The following is a 21,929-nucleotide window of genomic DNA, read 5'->3' as shown; positions in this document are numbered from 1 at the left end:
CACTATGCAATAGTGTTTGGTGGACTTAATCCCAGGTTGTCTGGCTTGGGAACCACAGGGGCTGCTGTTAGCCTGCTTTCACATAAAATCCAGTTGAGACAATAAAACACAAATGTACTCACTCTAATGCACTCTTTAGCATGATTTAATTTAATAGAAAACACAGCCGTCTTAAGTAATTTGACTATTTCACCCCAGCACAATTTGATCTGTGTTGGTTACTGAAGTCATTGCCCAGCCTAAGCCTAAGCATTTGGTTCTCATCTTTAGACCTCTATACAACTTGGGCCCTGGGTACCTAAAGGTCCATCTTCCCCCTTGGAAGTGCTTTGTTAACTATCGGAAACTGCTGTTTGACATTTCAAAGCGTGGGAAATTGGCTATACATACTCCCTTGTGCAGTAACACTGAAAGCCAATTTGCAGTCAAGGATGCATTTCAGTTCATTAAAAACAATTGCCAGGGAACCAATGACAGATCACCACATATCTTGCCCCTTACACTCCATATGGGTTATTAGCCATGAACAACCCAGTAAGAGGATTCATGCTTTAGTGTTGGGGTGTGAACTCCAACTGGAGTTGTAGTTACATGCAAGACAGGGCATAGTTGTTAAAGGAGAAGTTTGGGTAGTAGAGCTGGAGGAATGAAGTTCACTGGCAGCATTATAAAGCAGAGGTGGTTCTGGGGGACCTCAATCTCCATGCCAAGGCTACTTTATCCAGGGGGCTCAGGACCTCATGGCTGCCATGACAATGTTATCGGCCCAATGCATATTAAAGGTCACACTCTAGATCTGGTTCTCAACCAGACAGGAAGATGGTGATTTGGGAGTGTGTGTGTGTGGGGGGGGGGGGGTAACATTAAGCTCTTTGTCATGGTCAGATCAATTCCCTCTGAGGATTAGTCTTTTGACATCTTTCCCCCCTCTGCAAGGTGGGAGACCTATTAGGATGTTCCACCTCAGAGACTTCTGGGTCTGGATGTTTTCCAAAGGGCTCTGGGGGTGTTTCCAACTGATATGGCTGGTGCTCCTGTTGAAGCTCAGGTTACTCTATGAAATATGGAGAGGGCTGGGCAGTGGACACAATCACACCCAAGTGCCCTCATCCCCTATGAGGAGCCCATTCAGCGCCTTGGTATAAACCAGAGGTGAGGACAATGAAACTGGATAGATGGTTACAGCACAGATGGAGAAAAACTCATGATAAATCTGACCAAACGCAGAACTCATTATTGAGCCTATGCCGTGGCAGTGAAGATGACAGAGATCTTGTGTTTAAAGCCATAAACAGCTTGAGGCCAGGGTCTCTAAAGGAGCACCTCTTCCCACAAGTGTCTACCCAGCCCCTTAGGGAATCACAAGCCCTTCTCAAAGTGTCCCCTCTTCAGAAAATGAGAGTGGCTACAAGGACTTTCTCAGCAGTGGCACCCTGACTTTAGAATCAGCTCACCAGGGAGGTTCACTTCCTGTTTGCTTGTTTGGTGACAGGCGAAGATCTTTTTACTTTCCTGGTATTTTAACTGCTAGAATTAATGATTTAATATTTAATACTTGATTGTAACTTGTTGTGCCTTTCATGCTGATGTATGGTTCTGTAGAGTTTTATAATGGCGTGGTTTTACTTCTTAGATTGTTAGATTTTATTTTTACATTTGTATCTTATATTTTCATTTTACTCTATACGTTTAAACTGTAACCCAACTCAGGCAGCCTTATGCCTAATGGAGAGGGATAAAATTCTAATAAATAAAATTAATAAAGTTGTGTTTTAAGCTACATTTTACATTGTGACAAAGGGAGAAAAAAGAGGTAAGAAATCAAAGATAAAGGCTATGATTTATTAAATATTGATTGAAAACAATGGTTTACACCCAAGTATCTCCTGGTAACAGTAAGAGTGTGCAGATCTATCCTTGTGAATAGAGCAGCTGAGATAGAAATCAAAGCATCCTGAACACAATTCATCCTTCCTGAAGCCTCTCTATAAATAACCTTGCTTAAAGAGTTGGGAGATATATATGGAAGGAAAGTACAACATACACTTTTGCTCTAACTGGTTAGTGATACTTGTAGAAGCCATTAACCCTCTTTAAAGTCTATGTACTGGAAGGATTTCCCACTAACATAACTGAATGTGTAACACAAATATGAGGGCCACTTTATAACTAGCTCACAAACCCACATTACTGGGTTAAACAGAGGAAAGCTTTTAACAGTTCCAATTCAGTGGGTTAAAAATAAACAAATGAAGAGCAGCAAGACATTCAGTGTTTTTCTTTCTGCACATCTCAGTTCTCCCACAAATTAAGTTCTTTCAGCTACCCACTCCCCCAAGTCTATAGAACTTCATGTTCTTTTCTACTCATCTTTCACTAGTTTCTATTTTTGTTTTGTCCACCCTCCCATTACTTTTACTACTCCTTGGAAAGTTCAGCAATGATAGCAGGCAGTACTCAGTGGAGTGTCAAAATTGGACCTCAGCTCCACTGTGCATTTCTGAATGCGTGAGGGAGCAATGGAGATGTAGCTACCCAAGTGTTCTGCCATCCCAGATCTCCTTTAGAATTCTCCTGGGAAGCAGAGAGGTGGCTGCAGGCATTACATTGTGCTGGTCTGATGAAGTTTTCCGTCTGGGGACAGCCCTCTTCTAACTCTACTCCAGTAAGATACTTGCCCCAGTCCTATTCAGATAAACAGAACTTTTGATGCCATTTTAATATGCAACAAACCACAGAAATCTGAAGAATGTTTAGACAGTGATTTCTCATAAGTGTAAACATTTCTACATATTCATACACCCAAGCAGTGCAATTACACTGTGATCCAGTGTTCCACAAGCACACTTAAAGAGTACTGCAGTTTTACAAGTTGTATTTGCACCTTCATGGTATCATATAGAAACAAGCAGACTGTACAGCTGATACAGCATTCAGTACTGTAATAGCACACAGATGCCCTCTTGTGTCCAAGTAAATCTTGTGTTCATTTGTGCTCTCCATAATAACATGGCATGTCTTTTACTCTGCCTTGCTTTCTTTAGCCAAAACACTGCATTCAATGTGCCCAGATAATTCAGGCATTGGACCAAATGCCAGTATGTTATCTGCAAAGCAGCACAAGATTTAGTACTTTTTGCTCCTACAGAAACATAGCAAGCTCCCTGATACCTAAATACTGTAACAGAACCAAAGATTTTCCGTAACAGAATAAATTAAACCTTTTTTCCCCCATACTCCCTGTAAAGGGGGTCCCAACTGAATTTCTCTGTACAATCGTAACTGACACAATCCAGGTGTAATCACATATAAAACTATTTTCAAGAGCTTGATGTTATTCTGACATTAATGTTGAAAGGGATATTTCTCACTTTCCCAAGCTATTGCTGTAATATTTGTATTACAAATGTATTATTTGATACTTGGACAGATTAATTCAAATTGAACAATATCAACAGGTAAACCCCGTGGCTCATTATACAAGTTGATGTTCAGTGATCATTTTGAAAGTCAAAACTCATTCATTTCCAACTTAGATTAGCCTTCTCCAAGTTGTTTGGGAGTTGTAGTCCAACATATCTGGAGAACGTCAGCTTGGGGAAAGCTGGTCTAGACATTTGAGAAATGTGAGCTCACATCCATTTCTTGTGTTTCTTTTTGTATGCACAAGCCCCTGCTTCAAGTACACATATAAATAAGCTTTCAATTCAATTTTACTTTCAATTCAGTCATCCTACATCCAAAGCTGGTTATATTCTGCCAGCTTAGTGGCCAAATATGCAATTGCTGTGTGTGAACTTTTAAAAAAGTTTTTACACATTAAAGACCTAAGTTGCCATACTGAATAATATGCAGCAAATGAATTGGTTGAGAAGCAGCTCAAATATGAAATTATTATTAAAATAGTGTTAGGACTCTTAATTGCCCAACTTCCCACATTTTAATCCTTTCTACAAATTTCTGCTTGCAGAAAAATGTAGCTATTTAAAATATGCAGAGAACATTGTAGCTCTGATATACAGAGAAAGAATGGAGTCTTGAGGAATGCTAAGTGCATGGAAAAGAACTGAATTGGCAAACTTCTCGTAAAGTTTTTTTAAAGACTAGAGTGGAAGCTCTAACTAGAATCTGTTGCTTTGGACCTGAACCATAGGAATTCCTGCTTTGATCAGGTACAATGTCCAACAGTTGTATTGAGTATAGTAGACACGACCCAGTATTGAGAATAGACAACAGGATGGATTTCATTGGTACATCACCAAGCTAACAGACGGTGTTACAGAGATGGTGTCAAGGACTCCAAGGCTGATGACAGCAAATGAGCTTCACATGAGGCGCAACTATGAAAAGCCATGGACACTATCACATGGATGGAAAGGTGGAAAGGGGGAAGGTGGGCTAACAGGAAAGCTGTGTAGGAAGAATGTATTTTTGTTAAAGAGTCTATTTTTCTTTAATGGAACAGAGTGACTGTAGTGAGAGAAGGCATGAAAGGGGAAGGCAAGGAGAAATAAGGAATTACTGGTAAGGTACTTGGCAGCAGCAAAGGATTTCCGTATCTATGTAGTGGTGGTTGAAAAGGAACTGAGGGACTGGGCAGGAACCCCTCTGCTATATATCTGGGAACCAGAAGGGGATGGGCTCCTGCCCACTCTGGCATGCTTTCCTAATCTCCTTGTGCAGACACTGAAGACCTTGTGTGTGATGCACAGAGACCATGAAGGACCACTTCAACACTACTATACCCATGTTGATACCACCCTTGTCTGGGAAAACTTGATTTCATGATTCTATGTCCATCATGGAACTTAAATTATGTCAAGCTCAGCACACCTGCTGTTCTATAATGCAAAGGGGAGAAAATAATCTGTGGGTTTAATAGCCAGTTATAACTCCATTATTGTAGATGTATTAGCAATCAGAGCCGCTTGGACTTTCAGACTACCTACAATTTCTATAGAATGGTGGCACTAGTTTGTATGATCCACCTTCAAAGAATTATGTTTCCTGAATTTTCTAAGCTTTGTGGGTGAGTTCCCTGTAGTTTCAGAAGGCAGTTGTGCCAAGGCTACAGCGACTGCTTGGAATTAGGAGATAATCTGGCCCCCTGATACAATTAATCCTAAAAATCCTTAACCAAATCATGTATGTTGGTATTCTGAAAATTGAAGGACATGAAATAGCAATGTAACAAATACAACTGAACATGGGTGAGACTTTCCAGCAGAGTGATTTTGTACAGCAAGAGGCATGCAGATAATGGAACCAAGTAGATTCACGATAACCAATTTGCATCACATTTTATGAGTAAGGTCTGTTGCATTTTTCCCAATTTCAGCATCACAAAGTTGAGTCAGATGTAGCTAGGTCACCACCTTGCCTTTAATGGAAGCTTTTCCTCTCGCACAACCTGAGGACCTAAGGAAGCTTCTTGCATGGATTGGGGCCTGTCATCTGTATTCTGGACCCTTACTGATTTTGGCTTTTTCTAGGGCAGAGGTGGGAATTGAAACTCAGAAGCGACAGATGCTTCTTTGAAGGGGCAGAACTGAGTCTACTCTTTTAGAGTTAGTCCTTTCCAAAAAAGGCCATTATTTATTCCTTATAGTGTGTAATAATTGCCGTACTGTATAATCCCTTTTAATTGAGCAAAGTTCTGGAACGAGTGGCTGCTTTTCAGATCCAGGATTAATGGAATCCATTCCAACCGTTTTGGGACAAAAATACCCTTGACTGCCCTGGCAGATGACTTAAAGAGAAAAGAGGGCAGGAAAGTGACTGTTGCTAAGAAGCTTAAAAAAACTATTGGTTTCTTTAACTTTTCATCAAAAACTTTTAAATGATATATACAGCTTTCCCCTACTTGGTTCCTTTTTAAAAATATATTTTATCCATTTGTTACTGACACAGATTTGTACATCTTGTATTGGAGGCTGCTTTGGAAAACTATGGCCTTGAAGGATGTCTAAGGAGCGTATTTTATAAAGCAGAACTCTTTTATCAAGAGTAGATTTATTCACAGGGCAAAAATCAAATCTTTTCTAATGTGAGACACAAAAAAATCAACAATCTGCTACTTTAGTTAAGATTATGTTTGCTGTTCCTCGTGCAAATCAGCATAAAGAGACATCCATTTCCTTAATGGTCAAACAGAGCTTGCTCTTCTGGATATTGGCGACACTGGTGTATAAAAACAGCAGTCATGAACTAAGCATCTTCTGTTTCAAGCCCTTCCAATCGCAGCTCCTCAAGCACTATCCACTACTATGCTAAAGGGTTATCTTTGCTTTCAGAATCAACTTTTTGGGTGGCACTGGGGCTGCAACAGCACAAGGGATTTCACATCCCTAAAGTATTCACTTGAAACAATGCATTGTCCTTTGGATCACAGCAATTCATTCTGTATCACTGTGCTCATCCCAGCATTACTATTACAGTGATGTTACTATTCAATTACTATTATTTACTATTTCAAAAACCATCCCACTATGAGGCAGCTATAGCATGCTTCGGTTAATATAATGCTCATCTTCAAATCAAGCCCTGCTAAGTGACCTGCAAACTGTTTGCAGATGTGGAACATTTCTCAGGCTGAAAACTAGTATGTATCCTTCCTTGACTTTATCTATTCAACCTAGGCATAGCCTGCTTTGACTCCATTCCTAGAAAAAGATTGGACAATTTCTTTCATTCCATGAATTGAGAATGTCTTTTACATATGACAGGATTTATTTTTTGTTACACTGCCCATCATACATTACATACTTATTTTTAGTACTTTGCATGTCTTAGCTTCAGACTGGATGTTCTCTAGAGATCAGTCAGTTATTTGCCTATATTTGCCTGTATCTGGTTAAAAGTAGAAACAATTGCTTCTGCTCTGGTATGCAGTTGAATTGAGCAGCATTTAACAACTATGCAAATAGCAAGGCCACATTAATTACCTCTCTTTTTAAGGAGCAACTGAATATTGGGAAGAGCTTAGACTTAGTGCTAGGACACATGGTTGGCATTCAGGAAGACCCAGGGTCAAGTCCTGGCACGTACAGGTACAGCTGGAAAAATCAGTGTCCATAATACTAAGCTAAACAGACCAATGGTTTAAAGGAAAATCTTATGTACCCCTACTGTGTGTTCGATGCCTTTGTTCTTATAATGCCTTGTTCTAAGAAGTAAAGGTGAAGGTTCTGAAAGGACAAGAAATTATCCTCACAATAATCTGAGAATGTTGTTAGCAGCAGCATCACCTTACAACAGAGATGGGGAACTGTGGCCCCCAGCTGTTGTTGGACATCAGTTCCCATCAGCACTGCCACTGGTCAGGAATGATGGCTGTTATGGTCTAACACCTGGAGGGCCACAGGTTCTCCACTCCTGTTCTTAAAAGTAAGTTAAAAGTTACTTGAATCAATAATTTAATGAATCATTATATCCTTGTCGAAATACCTAGGCAGAAAAGCTGGTAGTAGCAGAGGCGTGATATAAATCTGAGCAAAGTCCCCTGAAGTTATTTAAGCAAGGCTTACTGAAATGAACTGGTGCAAGGATGGTGGAGTCACTGGAGGCATTTCAGTGCAGCTTCTTTTGATATTGCTGATGCACTGGCTCCTTGTTCAGCAACTGCTTCCCACATTAATTATGTTTGCTGTTTATAAGAGATTTTACAGGAAAAATCTGTTTACACAAGTACACAACTAATTTCTGAAAATACTAGGTTTATTCACACCCCAGTGATAAACAACCTTAATATGATGTCTCTAGTTTTTCTTTAGGTCACCATCACAAAGTACAAAAACCTAGAGCATAAACAAGCAGACAGTTATGAACGTTCAGTGTGGTCTTGATGGAAATTAACAGATTATATGGATGTAGTCAAATTCAAAAATGTATGTCATCTTCTAATTAGTATGAGTCACTGTCATTTCTATAACGAAGTAATGAAGGCACAGCTAGTGCAAGCAGACTTAAACCCATTTAAACTACTGGGCTGAAAAATACTTTGGTTGGTTCTTCAGGAAAGGATCTTTTCTAAACAAATAGTGGTCTCCGTCAACAGTCAGGTATCTTCACAGCTGCAGTCTAATAGCTACATGACAACAGACTTCACAAGAACCAAACTATATATAGCAATGAATTAACTATTCATGCTTTCAGGATTTACTGCATTCTACATATTGGCAGAAAAGTACTATTAAAATGCTAGGTACAAGGAACCTACATTTTAAACGGGTTCTGTCAGTTTGTTTTAACAAAATGTTTACTTAATTCTACCAAGATACAAAACATAAGGCTGTAAGTAACTAATAGTTGTGTACAGGCTATAACAGTGCAGTTAATCCTCAAGGCCACATACACACTGCTTCACTGCTGCTTGCACTCTGCTGGGTTTGGATCCTTCTGTTGAAGAGAAAAAAGGGACACATCAGTATGAAGTCTACAGGTGAGCTACAGGACCCTGCACATTACAGTCATTTCCCCAAAGCCATTATCAAAGAACATAAATACTGATAACTTACCTTCGGGTCATAATCTGGATCATTTTCTTCATCTGCTTCTTCTTCCCCTTCCTGAAACACAAAAGTGTATTTTGTATAATGCATACCAAAGTTGAAAGTAAACCAGCATGTCAGTATTTTTTGTGGTGCCCACATGCTTTATATTAAGCATTGGAACCAGTTAACTGCAAACTGAAAACCAAGCATATGTCTATGTTTCTGCCCTACCATGAAACTTACCTCATCATCGGCTTCCTCACCCTCTTCATCATACTGAAAACACAGAGGGCAGGGAAGAAGAGTCAGTCATACAATAGCATCAAGATCACACTCTAAAAATTGAAGCCTTTGGCTTGTAGCTGTCTCCAAACATCCAATGTCAATCTTAAACCACACAAAATCCATTTTGCAAAGTATGGTAGCTTTTAAAGCTCTGTTATAAAACCCCAAGTCATCCTCAATTCTTTGAAGACTTACTTGACAGAAATCCTTATATGAATTTAGGTGGGTCTTAAGTTTTTAATAAACATGCAATGTGCTCCAATGCCAAAATTTAGATTTGTAGCTAACTAGTTTAGACAGGAATTATTGTCTCTGGCACATATTTTCTATTAAGACTAGTTTTGAAAAAGATTGAAGGATATGTAAAGATGAAGAATAGGATCAATATTCACATATTCCAACAAACCCCATATATTGTTAAAATTATTCTTCTTTCTCAATCCCTTTTTCACACCTTTATCTTATATGTAAACTTGTCATTAACCACTATATTCCAAACTTCTTTATACTATTCAATTGATTGGAGATCCCATTTCTCCTTCCAATTCTTGCTATTATCAAAGACTGGTTTAGTCCTACTTTTAAGGCAATAAAACCCTTCTACTTTTAAAAGAATTGTATCAACACTATATTGTAGTGATTTAATAAAACTGGACTTTAATTTGAATATGATATATGCAACTAAAGCAAATAACTCAAAGATTAAAGTACTTAGAATGCTGCAAATAAAATAGTCTGGGACAAATAAAGGTTCATTTATTTTTATGCCAATATTGCTCTTAAGACGGTCTTAAACATCTTAAGACAAAGTGGTTTCTCTAAAAATATTTTTATAAGAATCATAAATGCAAACACAATAGTGGAAGACAGCAGAAAAAAAAACAGATAAAGGCATCAGTAAAGATCTTGTATGCGTGTGCCAAAAGCAGGCTGAATAAAAACTTTTTTCAGCAGATTGTACTTGGGGAGCTTCCTGGGAGAAGAGTTCCAGCACAGAAGGTCCCTATCATGAATCACTATACATCTAAGTTCAGATGGCATGAGGACAGCTACTCTATCTGCCTAAGCCGCTAGACAAAGACAACTTGGAAAAATTTTTTGTTTGAGGTAAACTAGAGTGACATTAACTTTTAAGTAATAACAACAAAACATAGTATCTCACTGAAAAACTAACACAAAATAGTTTCAATACAGCTTTTGGTATTTTAAAATGTTGGCTTCTCAAATTTGGTGGGGTTGTTTGTTTTGGGGGTTCTTTTTAAATACCTAGGAATAATAGTTTTTAATAAGTTGCTGTCACCCGCCACCCCAAAATCGTTAACCTGAAATCCAAGTAAGTAGCAAAGGACTGAAAGATCTGCCTAAGCCTTTTAGGGGTTTAGCCAAAACCATTCCCCCAAGTTTAGATTTTTCAGGACAGGCATCTCTAAGAATGGCAGGTGGGAATGGACTTACTTTAATAACAATGTAACAAAGGATCATTTTTACTTAGATACATTTTCTAAATTAAGCCCACCCAGCAACTGAAAATTCTTCAAATCTACCCCCACCCCCTTTATACCCACCTTTTCATGGAACCAACAGCCCTGCAAAAGTAGGAAGTATTTGGTCCAATCTTAACATAGGTTACTAGAGAACCCATTAAGTGGTTTTATCCCTTCAATTCTTACTGTGCTTTTATTCAAAACTCCTTATTTACTATGTCTACTAATAAGTGATACCTGCCTGGACTGAAATTTGCATTCTACGACACTAAAACTCTTTCTTGTCTGATCACCATCCCTGCTGAACAGGAAGGCAAAACACTCTAAACATGGTTGCAAAAGTCAGCTCTTGAGGAAATATGCTGAAGATAACTGAGTCTCGAATTCATTCTAGCTTGCTGTATTCCATGTAACCCATGTATTGTCACATGCACTTGGTTGTGTAGTGTTCAATTATACGTAGTGAGATATTTTGCAAGAATCATGGCTTAATTTAAGATACAGCTACACTACTATTCAAGAACACTTAGACACAGCTGAAAGAAGCATCACTTACATCATCATCATCTTCAATGGCTTCTCCTGTGAAATACAATACCGATCGAGGAACTATGCGCTCTCGTAAAAAGTGACCAATTTCAAAATCAGCTGCAAGAATGGCTTCAGCATCATCATCCTGCACAAATATATTAATTCACAGCTCCATGAATTTGCATTTAATAAACATAATACAAAATGCTCATATCATTTATTGATAATGCCAGGTTTTCCTAATTAGTCTGTGCATATGATTGAAAAATTAAGTCATTATAAAATATGACTAAATAAATAATCTCTTTCTACCTTCCCAACAAGTGCCGAATTCTGAAGTTTAGGTGCTAGAAATAATACATTTAATTTTGGTCTGATATCTTTAAATATTATTTAAATTCATGTAATATAAACTCAAAATGACTAAAAATGTTATTGCCTTATATTTAACTCATCTGTCTTTTTTCCACTTTTATTCTTCAGAAATGCCAGTTATCTTGGAGCTTCACCAACAGAATTGGCAGCCACTTAAGCCAGTGATGACCTACCAGCTATTATTTTCTCAGTGGTGACCCCCCAAGTTAAGGAACAAGCTTCCCACTGAGAACCACCTAGCACCAACTTGAACTTTCCCGTGCTCAGTTAAAACCGTCCTCTATGTTAGGGCATTTAATTAGCTGTAATAAAATATCAGGACATCATATCAGCTGCTTAATGGACCTTGCTATTTAATGTGTGTAAGCTAAACCCTTAAAATAGGGTTTTAAATTAGATACTATACTTTTTATGATTTTATAAAAATCATATATAAATATGACTTTGAAATCTGTATTTTAGATCATAGTTACTGTATTTTATGCAATGTTGTAATCTGCCCAGAGTGCTTCAGCTATTGGGTGGTAAAGAAATAAAATTAACAGCTATCATCATCACCCCCACCCCTTGACAAGCACTTAAATACTTCTCTACAATTTACTTATTTTTTAGTTAGAGAGAGCCACCAACATAAAAATAACTAACTTGCCAATGTGTAACATGATCTGAACATGTATGTGAAATAGGTTCATTTTAATTTTCATTCACTGTGGCCTCTGTAGTCTGCATGTGCTCATGTGTGTAGCAAGCAAAAACAAACTACTCAGGAGCAACTTCTCTGATCAGAAGCTCCTATCCATAGAAGAATATCTGGAAAAAAATCTAGATGAGTCCCCCTGGCTCTTTTGGGCAAGTTAGAGAATTTAATACCCATAAGGAAGAACATTTTATGTTGCTTGTTTTATCACTGATAAAATATGTGTTTTGCTACTTTAATTGCTAACATCCCGAATTTAAAATGTCCTGCGTTACTCTTCTCATTAGGAAAATATAACGAAAAGGCTTACCAAGTCTCCACTTTCTGGAACTGTAAGGAAGAAGTTAAGATGCATGATTATATACTTTTAAGGAAGAAGTATTAAGATTTTACTGCTACAACAACAGCAACAAAAGATCAAGCACCCAGCTTGCTCTCACTTTCTTCTTTTGTTTTGCCAGTGGGGTTAGGGTTAGGAATGCTTGAACCATTTTCTGGAGCAATTACTGACTGGACAGGAGGTCAATAAATTCAGGGTTACAACTGCTAGGAATACAGTGTTACAGAAAAGCTCAAGTATAATGAATCCATGTAGGTTCACATGTTAGATTTTTGGTTGGTAAGACGCACAAAGAGCAAGAAGCATCCAGAAATATGAGGTCGAGATTGTAGCAGGGGGTTACTACCTAATGAGAAATGTTAAAATTAAAAGAAACTGAATTCTTCAAACTCCTGATACATACAAATACATACCCAACCACCAAAATCACTACTCTACCCCATGAACCATGACAGTACCTGTAAACTGGCCATTTCAGACCTTTGGCAGAATACTGCCAAAACCCCAAGCATACCCACACCAAGAATCCTTGGAACATACAGAAACATTTGTTCTGTACACCTCTGTCTCATGCATGTATGGCCTTTTTAACATTCTGCTAGCTTACTTTAAGTCAGTCAAGTAGCCAGAACCATAGCCAGAAACTTTCTTCCAGAGTCAAGATATTGATTGTTCTGTTCTATCTCAGCCTAAGCCCAACTGAAAAGCTACTGAAGGTTGGAGGGGTTTTTTTTTTTTAACTCTTCATTCTGATGTTCAAGTCTCCCCTTATTCACACCCTCAGTAAATTCTTTCAGTGTTCCTCCCCTGTGGGGCTTTACATGGACAGAATGTCACACAGCTCTCAAAACTGCTCAGGGCTTATTAGCCTCTTAGCTTGCTCTTTCCTAGCATTCACCCTTCTCAACTTTGGTGCCATAAATGGACTTCCAGAGCAGGTGGTCTTGCTCCCATTCTGCCTGCTTTCTCTTTCTCACTTCCAATTGAACCTGCACATTAACATATTTGCCCAAGATGGACCAGTTGTGTTGTATGCGTAGAGAGTAAAACTGTACTGTACTGGGAAGCAAGGGTCTAAGGAGAAGTCTTGTTCCTAAGTTCTCCATTCTCAAATCAATGTTTGCTACTAAGCAAAAGCCTATAAACCAGAAGGTACGCTGTGATTTCTGTAGCATTTCCAAGGAAGGGAGATTATTTGCAATCCCATTATGTCAGAATACAGAATATATACTCACATGGGCTCATTTTCCTTTTATTTCTCCAAATATGCTTCAGATCTGTTTCATCTTGTGGTCCACTCTATGCCATATATACTGAAGTCTCCCTATGCACCACTTCCTAAATCCTGCTTTGCCATTTCCCTAGCATCCTCACGCTCCTTATTTACAGACTAACCCACCCACCCACCTTCTCATTTATTTCTATTGTAGGTATTAGGAACAGTGCACTGTTCCATGGGCTAGGGGACTGGTATATTGAGCATTCTGCATCTTTCCTTCTGTGCTCATCCTGATCTGTGAATACACTTACGTTTATGGGCATGCATTCTTCTTGAATGATAGTTTATAGTTTGGGAGCTCTACTTGACCCAGCTTTGTTCCTAAAAGTGCAAATTATTCCTGTGCCTAGCAGTGACTTATGCACTGACTGCACCATTCCTCTAAAAAGAAATTCACATCTAGCTGCAGTTACATATGTCTTGGTCGCATGCAAGTAGGATTACTGCAAGGCACTCCGTGTAGAATGTCCTTAGAATGTGTTTCAAAGGTGCAGCTACAGCAAAATGCAGTGGCTAAGATACTGACAAGGTTCCATTTCAAGAATATAATTACAGAAATTGTGCTAGCTTCTAATTATTTTCATGATTTACAGTGGTAATTACCTATAAAAGTCCTAAATAGTTTGAAGTCATCCTACCTGAAGGATGGCCTCAATACATTCTTAGTTCACCAGGTTTTGATTATTTAACCTTGCACCTGGCTGATACAATTACTTTACTGTTGCTGTTATTGATCAGTTCTTTTGTATCTGACTTTAGGGGTTCTTATAGCCAATAATCAACATACAAGTATAGTAAATAAACAGATTTTACCTTCAGGAGGACTGAAAAAATTGAAGAAAGAATCGTTGGAAACTGTTTTTGTCACTGTTCTAACCGTTCCACGCCCCTTGTGCTTTTGTTTCTTCTTGATGGTTTTTAAAGTAACATTCTTTCCTTTTTTCCAGTCTATTTGGCACCTGCAGGATAACACTGTTACTAACCAAGAATCTACTTATGTATTAATCTTGGCTAATTTTAACATTAACTTTTTCTACTGAAACACACCAAGCCCAAAATAGTAATGCCATCCTATCACTAACAAAGCACACTTAGATTCTGTTTTTAACATGATATAACTATAGACCTGAACATGGCTAGAAATTATTGCAGGATTACACGCATGAATCAAACAATATTGTTTCAGTATCTCACTTGCCATACAATTTAAGATGAAAGCGTAGTTGGATTTCAATGGCAGTTTCTGTGGAATCATCTTCCCTCCATGACAATAAGCCTTCTGATCTTACCACTGGGAACTGGTATCTTTTCTACAATCTCTAATTTGTTTGTATTTGCAGATGATGTTCTAACAACCAAGCAAATTGCTTTATCACTTTTCTGTTTACCATTACATGTGGCATTAAACCTAGGAGTGACCAAAAGTTGCAAGTCAACAGCTGAGTGGATTACTATCTATACACAGGCAGCTCCTGAGATGAACAACCTGAGCTACCATAAAGTAGAGATGAAGTGAAAGGGGAGAGAGAGGGAAGGCCTCCAAAGCATCACCATAGAGAGAAAGAAAAGTGAAAGGAGTGACCTCAAAAGCAGGCCTTCGTGTCCCACCCATCCAGGGAGGGATATCTGTCCACCATTTCCTTGCCGCAAAAAGGACTCATTGGTGAATGTGGATGGGGTGGGGGAACAGCTTAGAGATATTTGCAGCTTTTCCACTTTCACAGGGGTCCTGCACCCCTAATGCCCATGAATGTGGAGGGCCAACTGTGCATGATCTGGCTTACATACAAGTTTCCAGTCACAGGACTGGAACTCGCTTGTAACCCGGGCTGGGAACTGCCTGAACTCATAACTGAACAGGTAATAATGAACATGCAGAGGCAGAAAGGAAGTTACCCTTCTTCCCACCAAGAAAGGAGACCCAAGCACACCTATGCAAAGTGCAAGGCTGCAGTTGCATAGCCCCAAGTAATCCACTGTGAATTCTTTGAAGAGTGCTGCCAAAGATGATAGAAGTCATGTTTAAAGTGGAAAACATTTCCTCATCTCTCCTTTGTAGACATTTCTACATTGATTTGTCCATGAAAAACAAGAATAACATTCTCTGCATGCTTAAAATACATGCTATCTCCAGCAAGAGGAAACGTGTGGCACGAAATCCAACATCTGGAGCCGTAAGCAGTACTTTGTTCTGTGCTCAGACAGCAGTGGTATAGAAAATACCTTGAGACAGACCTGCTACCAGAAAGATGTCTATGCTAATATCTTGTCTATGGAACCTAATTTGGACATAAACACCTATGTCAGAAACATAATTTGTGATAAATACTTCCTTAGCATCTGGGTTTGGCCAAAGAATTATTCCTTTCCTTGAGCATTTAACAGTACCTACTATTAATGGAATCTATGGTATTCTTATCCTTTGCTTTTCCTTCAAGGTTTTTCTGGTCCCATATGCTTTCATGCACATGTGCACACACACACAAAATACAAACGCACACAGTCATGCACACACTCACACTTTTGACTGTCATAGCTTTCTTGGAATTGATAGTTTTAAACAATGAGCTGCAAATAATTCATATATTAAACAAGTAGGGTAAATGTAGGATAGCAGTAGCCTACTAGCTTTTCAAAATAAATTAGAGACAGTGGCTTGTCAGTTATTTTATCACAGTATTAAACTTACCCTGTACAACCCATAATTTCTGGTCCATCGAAGGAGAAAGGATCGGAATCATCAGGCTCTGATCTCATTCTGTATGTTTTTGTCACTACTTCATTTGTGAAATATTCATTAGGTTCAAAGTGAAATTCTAATGTAAAAGTCTTTAAAAATAGAAATGTAGCATTAGAGATTACTGATTCATATGTCATTAAAACACAGATGACAATTTGTACTAAATCCATTCTACACTTTTGTGTATACATAGTTCATAATTGTGTCATTCCAAACTTTGGATCCCCAGATGCTGCTGGACTACAACATCCATTATCCCCATCCGTGACCAGTGCTAATGAGATCTGAATCCAGCATCATTCGAGTACCATAACTTAAGTTCCATTTCTTATTCAAATGAATTTGCCAGATTACTATTTGTCTACGCCAGGGTGGCTCTTCAGCTGTGGCTAGACTACAACTCCCCTTAGTCTGAACCATATGACCAGCAGTTAGAAAACTGAAGTTCACTGTCATCTGAAGTACCACGTCTTCCCCCGACCCAATTATGGATGTTGTTGCTGCTGTTAAATGTAAAGTTTTCCCCTTGACCTTAAAGTCCAGTCATGTCTGACTCTTGGGGGTTGTGCTCACATCTCCGTTTCCTAGCCAAGGGAGTCAGTGTTTGTCAGCAGAAAGTCTCCATGGTCATGTGGGTGGCAAGACCAAACACTGAAGTGCACGGAACACTGTTACCTTTCCCACCGAAATGGTACCTTTTTATCTACTTGTATTTGCATGCTTTCAAACTGCAAGGTTGGCAGGAGCTGGGATGGAGCAACGGGAACTCACCCCGTTGTGCAGACTTGAACCGGCGACCTTTCAATCAAGCAGCCCAGCAGTTTAAGCCACTGTGCCACCTACATCCCTGTTGTTGCTGTTATATGCTGTCAAATAATTTTCAAACTATGGTGACCCTATTGAGGAAAGCCCTCCAAAATGTCTTATCCATGACAGCTCCATTCTGCTCTTCCAAGTTCAAGACAGTGGCTTCTTTTACGGATTCAACTTATCTCATATTTGGTTTTCCTTTTCTTCTTCTACCTTCAACTTTCTCTAACCTAATTGTCTTCTGTAGTTCATCTTGACTTCTCATGCTGTGTTTGAAGTATGACAGCCTCAAATTTGTTATTTTTGTTTGTAGGGAAAGCTAGTATGGATAGTGTTGTTTTATTATAACTTTGTACATAAAAAAGGGTCCTAGTTTGCTTGTTTGTGGCATGGTATCAATTTCTCATTTTTCAGTGAATTCTCACTGGTGGGCACCCCATTAGCTTCCACAGAATTGTCAGCAACAAAAGCCACATGGCAATGCCTAACTGGAAAGAGAAAGTTTCCACAAGCAGTTCCTAAGGATACTTCACACATTTGTGTTCATTGCTCAGGGCTTATGCAAATATCCACTGGCAGGATTTGAGCAAATTAATAATCCTAGTTAAAAGCAGGGAACCTTAACTGTTTTAACTGGGTTAACATTGGTGCCAACTGATGGCCTGCGTAAGTATTACTGATCTTAAACATCTCATTGCAAAATGTTCACAGTTATGTCACAGTTGATTACTAGACCCAAAATACTTTAGTCACTTCAATATTACTATTCTTATTAAAAGTGGGTTTTTTAAAGTCTTACCATAGGCTGCCCAGCCTCTGAAAATTTCACTTTAATATCTTTCAAGTGTTTCAGTATAGGTTCATCATGCTCCTACAAAATAAAAATGCAGTTAATATCATTGTTTTCTGTGCCTATTTTATTTGATGCATTTACAAAAGAGTGATCACAAACAGTATAAAATAAGAAAAGGAAGCAAACCCCACTAAACTGGGATGATCATGTAAATTATATTTTTATACTTCACCAATACAATTAGTTCATCGGGCAGTAACAGCAATCACATACCCAGTGTGGAAATATTCCCATAAAACATGAATGAAGGTTTATGGAGAAATGAAAAGCATATCACATGGCTAGGACTGGGCAAATTTTGCTATTTTATGCATACACAACAGTGGTATTGTAAAGATGTTCACCTTTTTCAGAAAGAATTCAATTTATAGTACATTAATTTAGCCCCGCTGATGTCTGATTTTTCATTCACCTATGATTATTAGCATATCAGGTAAATAAAAGTCAGTAAAGGTGGCAGTGGGAGGCACAGCACTTAGTTATCTTACATTCACATGATTTGCAGACCATGCAAGTTAAACAAAATGTATGAAAAATATATAACTGTGTATGATTATAGAATTGAACTTCTCAATTTGAAAAGAGATGGCTAAGTGGGTAAGAAATAAGTTTCTAAAATTATGAATAGTATTGAGAAACTGGATCTAAGAGATGGGCAAAGGTCTAATACTGAACTTCAGGAGCATCTAATGAAATTGATTAGCAACAGAATGGACAAAACCTTCTACCATTTCTCACAATATATAAGTAACTCACAGAATCACTGCCACAGGATGTGGAAGTGGTCACTCACTAAAATGTTTTTTAAAAGGATTAAGATATACTTATTAAGAATATATTATAATACAATTAAGTCATGATAACTAATATGGTAACTAAAGCCCCATGTATGGGATGCTTTGGACTGGGGTGTGTTTCAGATATGGATGAATACCACACTGAAACTGAGACTTGACAAGCTTGAACAACTGTGAAAATTTCATCTAATTATATCAAGAAATAAAAAAGCTATTTTTCATTTCCTTAAAAACACATACAAATTTGAAAGTCACATAACACACACATCCAGCACTTTTCTGTCTGAAATATGGCGGTGTAATTACCACACAGGGAACTATGCTTATAAACTTCCTATTTTGATAAGCAATAGACATTTGATTATTTAAAAAGGAAGTCAATAGGAATCACGAAGACAGAGATTTCCTATCAAAATCTCAATCCAACGGGGCAGACATCAAACTGGTCTGATCTAACTGGGGTCAGAATTGGATTGTGTGCTTGTGTGCATGGGGCCTGCTGTGGCCTCATTTAAGTCCACAGTATGCCCTGTTTGAAATATGCTCCAGCACACCAAAAAAACTGGAGTAGCAGTATTGGAGTGGTGGACTAGATGCTTCCTTAATTGGATGCAAAGTTGCTCAAGCAAAGTTGTATTGTGTCTTTATTGCATAAGATTTTATGGTAAAGGCCTGTTCAGATGATAAAGAACATGAATTATTCTTGGAATATTCTGGAAATCAAAGCTGAACAGAAATGCCTTAGTAATGATCAGGTTCCTGACGTTCTGGAAACTTCATTTACCATTTCTAAAAATTAACAGTGTATTCTTTTACCTGAACCATATCACTGAGTAAGTCAACATTCTTGAATACAGTCAGCCAAAATTCAGGAATTCCTTTAGGATCGTCTTTTTCTTGATCTTTTTTCTCCTCTTCAAGCTTGGCCTTCTCTTTCATTTCCTCCTTGTTAAAATTAAGAAGTTACTCTTTCTAATATTTAAGTACCACATACTAATCAAGAGATTAAGTGTTATTCCAATAATCAGACAAACCTTCAATTATATACTGCACTTTTAGCTATACATTGCTAAATTTAGGGTACGCACCCTTTCAAGAGCTATTTAGAAATGTTCATGTAACCAACAAAGCCCACTTTACAGTGTTAAGAATTGCATGATTTGTCTGCCTTTATTAACAGCATGAGTCTATTTCCAAACAATAAAACATGAGTAAACAAAAGCTCTTTTAAAAAGCAGTTTTAGGTACTCACTGAAATTTCTTCTTCAGCATCTGTTTTCCATTCACATTCTTCTTCAGTAGGTTCATAAACTGCATTGATGATTTCACTCCTCTAGAAGTTTAAATCATAGTTATTTTAGGTTACCGTAATTTATTTAGATCCAATACACATCAAAGGCAACCAAGCACAAATAACTTACAAATACAAAATTGCAGAATCACTGATCCAACATGAATTCTGTCCCATTTGCCATTTTCACTCACTACCATTCAAATATAAAGCAATGTATTTGCTTATGATCATTCAAATATAACACAATATAAGCATAAAGTTTACCTTGTCAAACAAGGGCTGATAAAGAGCAGCATATTTTCTTTCCAGTTCATGAACTTCTTCGTAGAACTTTGCTTCTATCTGTGCACATTTAACTTGAAGATTCTTAAGTGCATTCACACGTCTTTTAACTACTTTAGGCAAGCTGGAAAAGGGGAATTATATTGCAGTGTTACAGCAAGAGCAATCATACATCATGTCACTCTGTGAATAGAAAGCTTCCTTAAATATGCTGTTTTGATTGTGGTGTTTTAATTTTTTATATCCAAGGTTAATCAAAGAACTAGAATGTGAGCCATTGGCTTATTCATAAACAGGTATTACAGTAAAAGCAAATTCATTAACTTAAATGCTGTAATTTCTTTTTAGTTTTACAAACCTATACTTCTTTATCATTAAAAGAATCAAAAAGTTAAATTAAGCAATTATCTATTATCTTTATTCAGGCAATATATTAAGTGCACTTCATGCGGATCAGAAGTTAGTACCCTATCATGTCATTCATTAAGTTAACCAAAATGATAAACCCAGGTCATATGACTTCAGGATATATAAAAGTCAAGTGTTCAACTGCTGGCACCGTGCTGGATTTCTCTGGATTTTAAAAGCCTGCTTTTCTTAATTAACTCAATGCATGCCAAGGTGAAAGCGTATTCTGGCAATGATGAAGCACACAGATAAAGTTTCACTACAGTATTCCAAACTGGTGATTTCAACTTGCAACAAGGATGAAAAAAATAGGGTCAATCCTAGCTACTGAAACATCTTAAACTAAGCCTAGTCCTTCATCTTCTGCCACCATGCCACCTAGCTTTACAATGATTGAGCAACTACAGAGGCACTCCTTCCATGCCAAGAGTCCAAAGCTTGCTAGCAGGAACTGAAAGGTGCCTATGATATCTCTCCATATATAAGAAAAATGCAAAGGAGAAGTATAGCAAGATCATTCTACTATCTCAGCAATAGGAGAGTGCCCAAAGTCAACCATTAAAACCTTCTGCAACACTAATGGAAGGCTTACCATTTCTCCAGTTTTTTTTTTTAAAGCCCGATGAACTTATGTGCACATGCAAACAAATACATATATGGGCAGACACACACGACAATAGAATTAGAAGTATTTCCACTAATATGTCCGTCAAAATATTAACATGTGACAAAGACATCCAACAATGGATTAACTCTCTATTGTGGGATGACCTATTGTGAGTTAACCCATTGGGAATAGCAGGAAACCCATAAGAGGGGATTTTCATATTATCTTTGGTCCTCCACTCCTTCTTGTCTGAAGTTTCACATTTTGAGACACATGATGACCTTATAGAGCACAGAAGGAAAATCCAAAGTTGCAGAATAAGAATAACAACAGTGCCCCTCTCCAAGGAAGTGCAGCAGAGTTTGATGGAAAAGCAGATTGACTGCTTACAAATAACTTGTAGACTCAGCATGTGATCACAGGATATATTAGATGCCTTGTCCACTCTAATGTAGAAGGAAACTTCACAGTAAGTGGCAATAATTCTTTCCCAAATTTAAGGTATCCAGCAATTGGATGTACCTAAGCTTACCATCTATGATGGTGGAACCCAGTACTGAGCCTTAACTATTAGAATTTTGTATTATTATTTTTTTGGAAAAATATGAGGCAGGGAAGCGTAACAGGGAGAAACCCAGGATTTCAGATAATAGAA

The 21,929-nt window shown here is 38.0% G+C and overlaps 1 protein-coding gene across 9 annotated transcripts in view; it reads right to left on the bottom strand.

The window, feature by feature from the left end:
• Positions 1-7,698: 7,698 nt before the first annotated feature.
• The window catches only part of NAP1L1 (nucleosome assembly protein 1 like 1), a 39,288-nt gene continuing 25,057 nt past the window's right edge, over positions 7,699-21,929 (bottom strand). For 8 of the 9 annotated variants that reach the window (XM_044455703.1, XM_044455707.1, XM_044455708.1 and 5 more), the window contains 11 exons: positions 20,242-20,383; positions 19,936-20,016; positions 19,500-19,628; positions 17,833-17,904; positions 16,173-16,312; positions 14,297-14,442; positions 12,175-12,194; positions 10,818-10,937; positions 8,736-8,768; positions 8,517-8,567; positions 7,699-8,397 (listed from right to left, as the gene is read on the bottom strand). In XM_044455703.1, the coding sequence (XP_044311638.1) occupies positions 8,362-8,397; positions 8,517-8,567; positions 8,736-8,768; positions 10,818-10,937; positions 12,175-12,194; positions 14,297-14,442; positions 16,173-16,312; positions 17,833-17,904; positions 19,500-19,628; positions 19,936-20,016; positions 20,242-20,383 (970 nt within the window). In that variant the 3' untranslated portion in view covers positions 7,699-8,361. The remainder of the gene's footprint in view (positions 8,398-8,516; positions 8,568-8,735; positions 8,769-10,817; positions 10,938-12,174; positions 12,195-14,296; positions 14,443-16,172; positions 16,313-17,832; positions 17,905-19,499; positions 19,629-19,935; positions 20,017-20,241; positions 20,384-21,929) is intronic. The other variant, XM_044455701.1, reaches the window with a different exon arrangement.

This window comes from Varanus komodoensis, unplaced genomic scaffold (genome assembly GCF_004798865.1).
Source record: "Varanus komodoensis strain SLA01 unplaced genomic scaffold, ASM479886v1 scaffold8, whole genome shotgun sequence".
Classification (NCBI taxonomy): domain Eukaryota; kingdom Metazoa; phylum Chordata; class Lepidosauria; order Squamata; family Varanidae; genus Varanus; species Varanus komodoensis.
The sequence above is the reverse complement of the archived record's forward strand: the minus strand, read 5'-3'. Positions and strand labels throughout refer to the sequence as shown.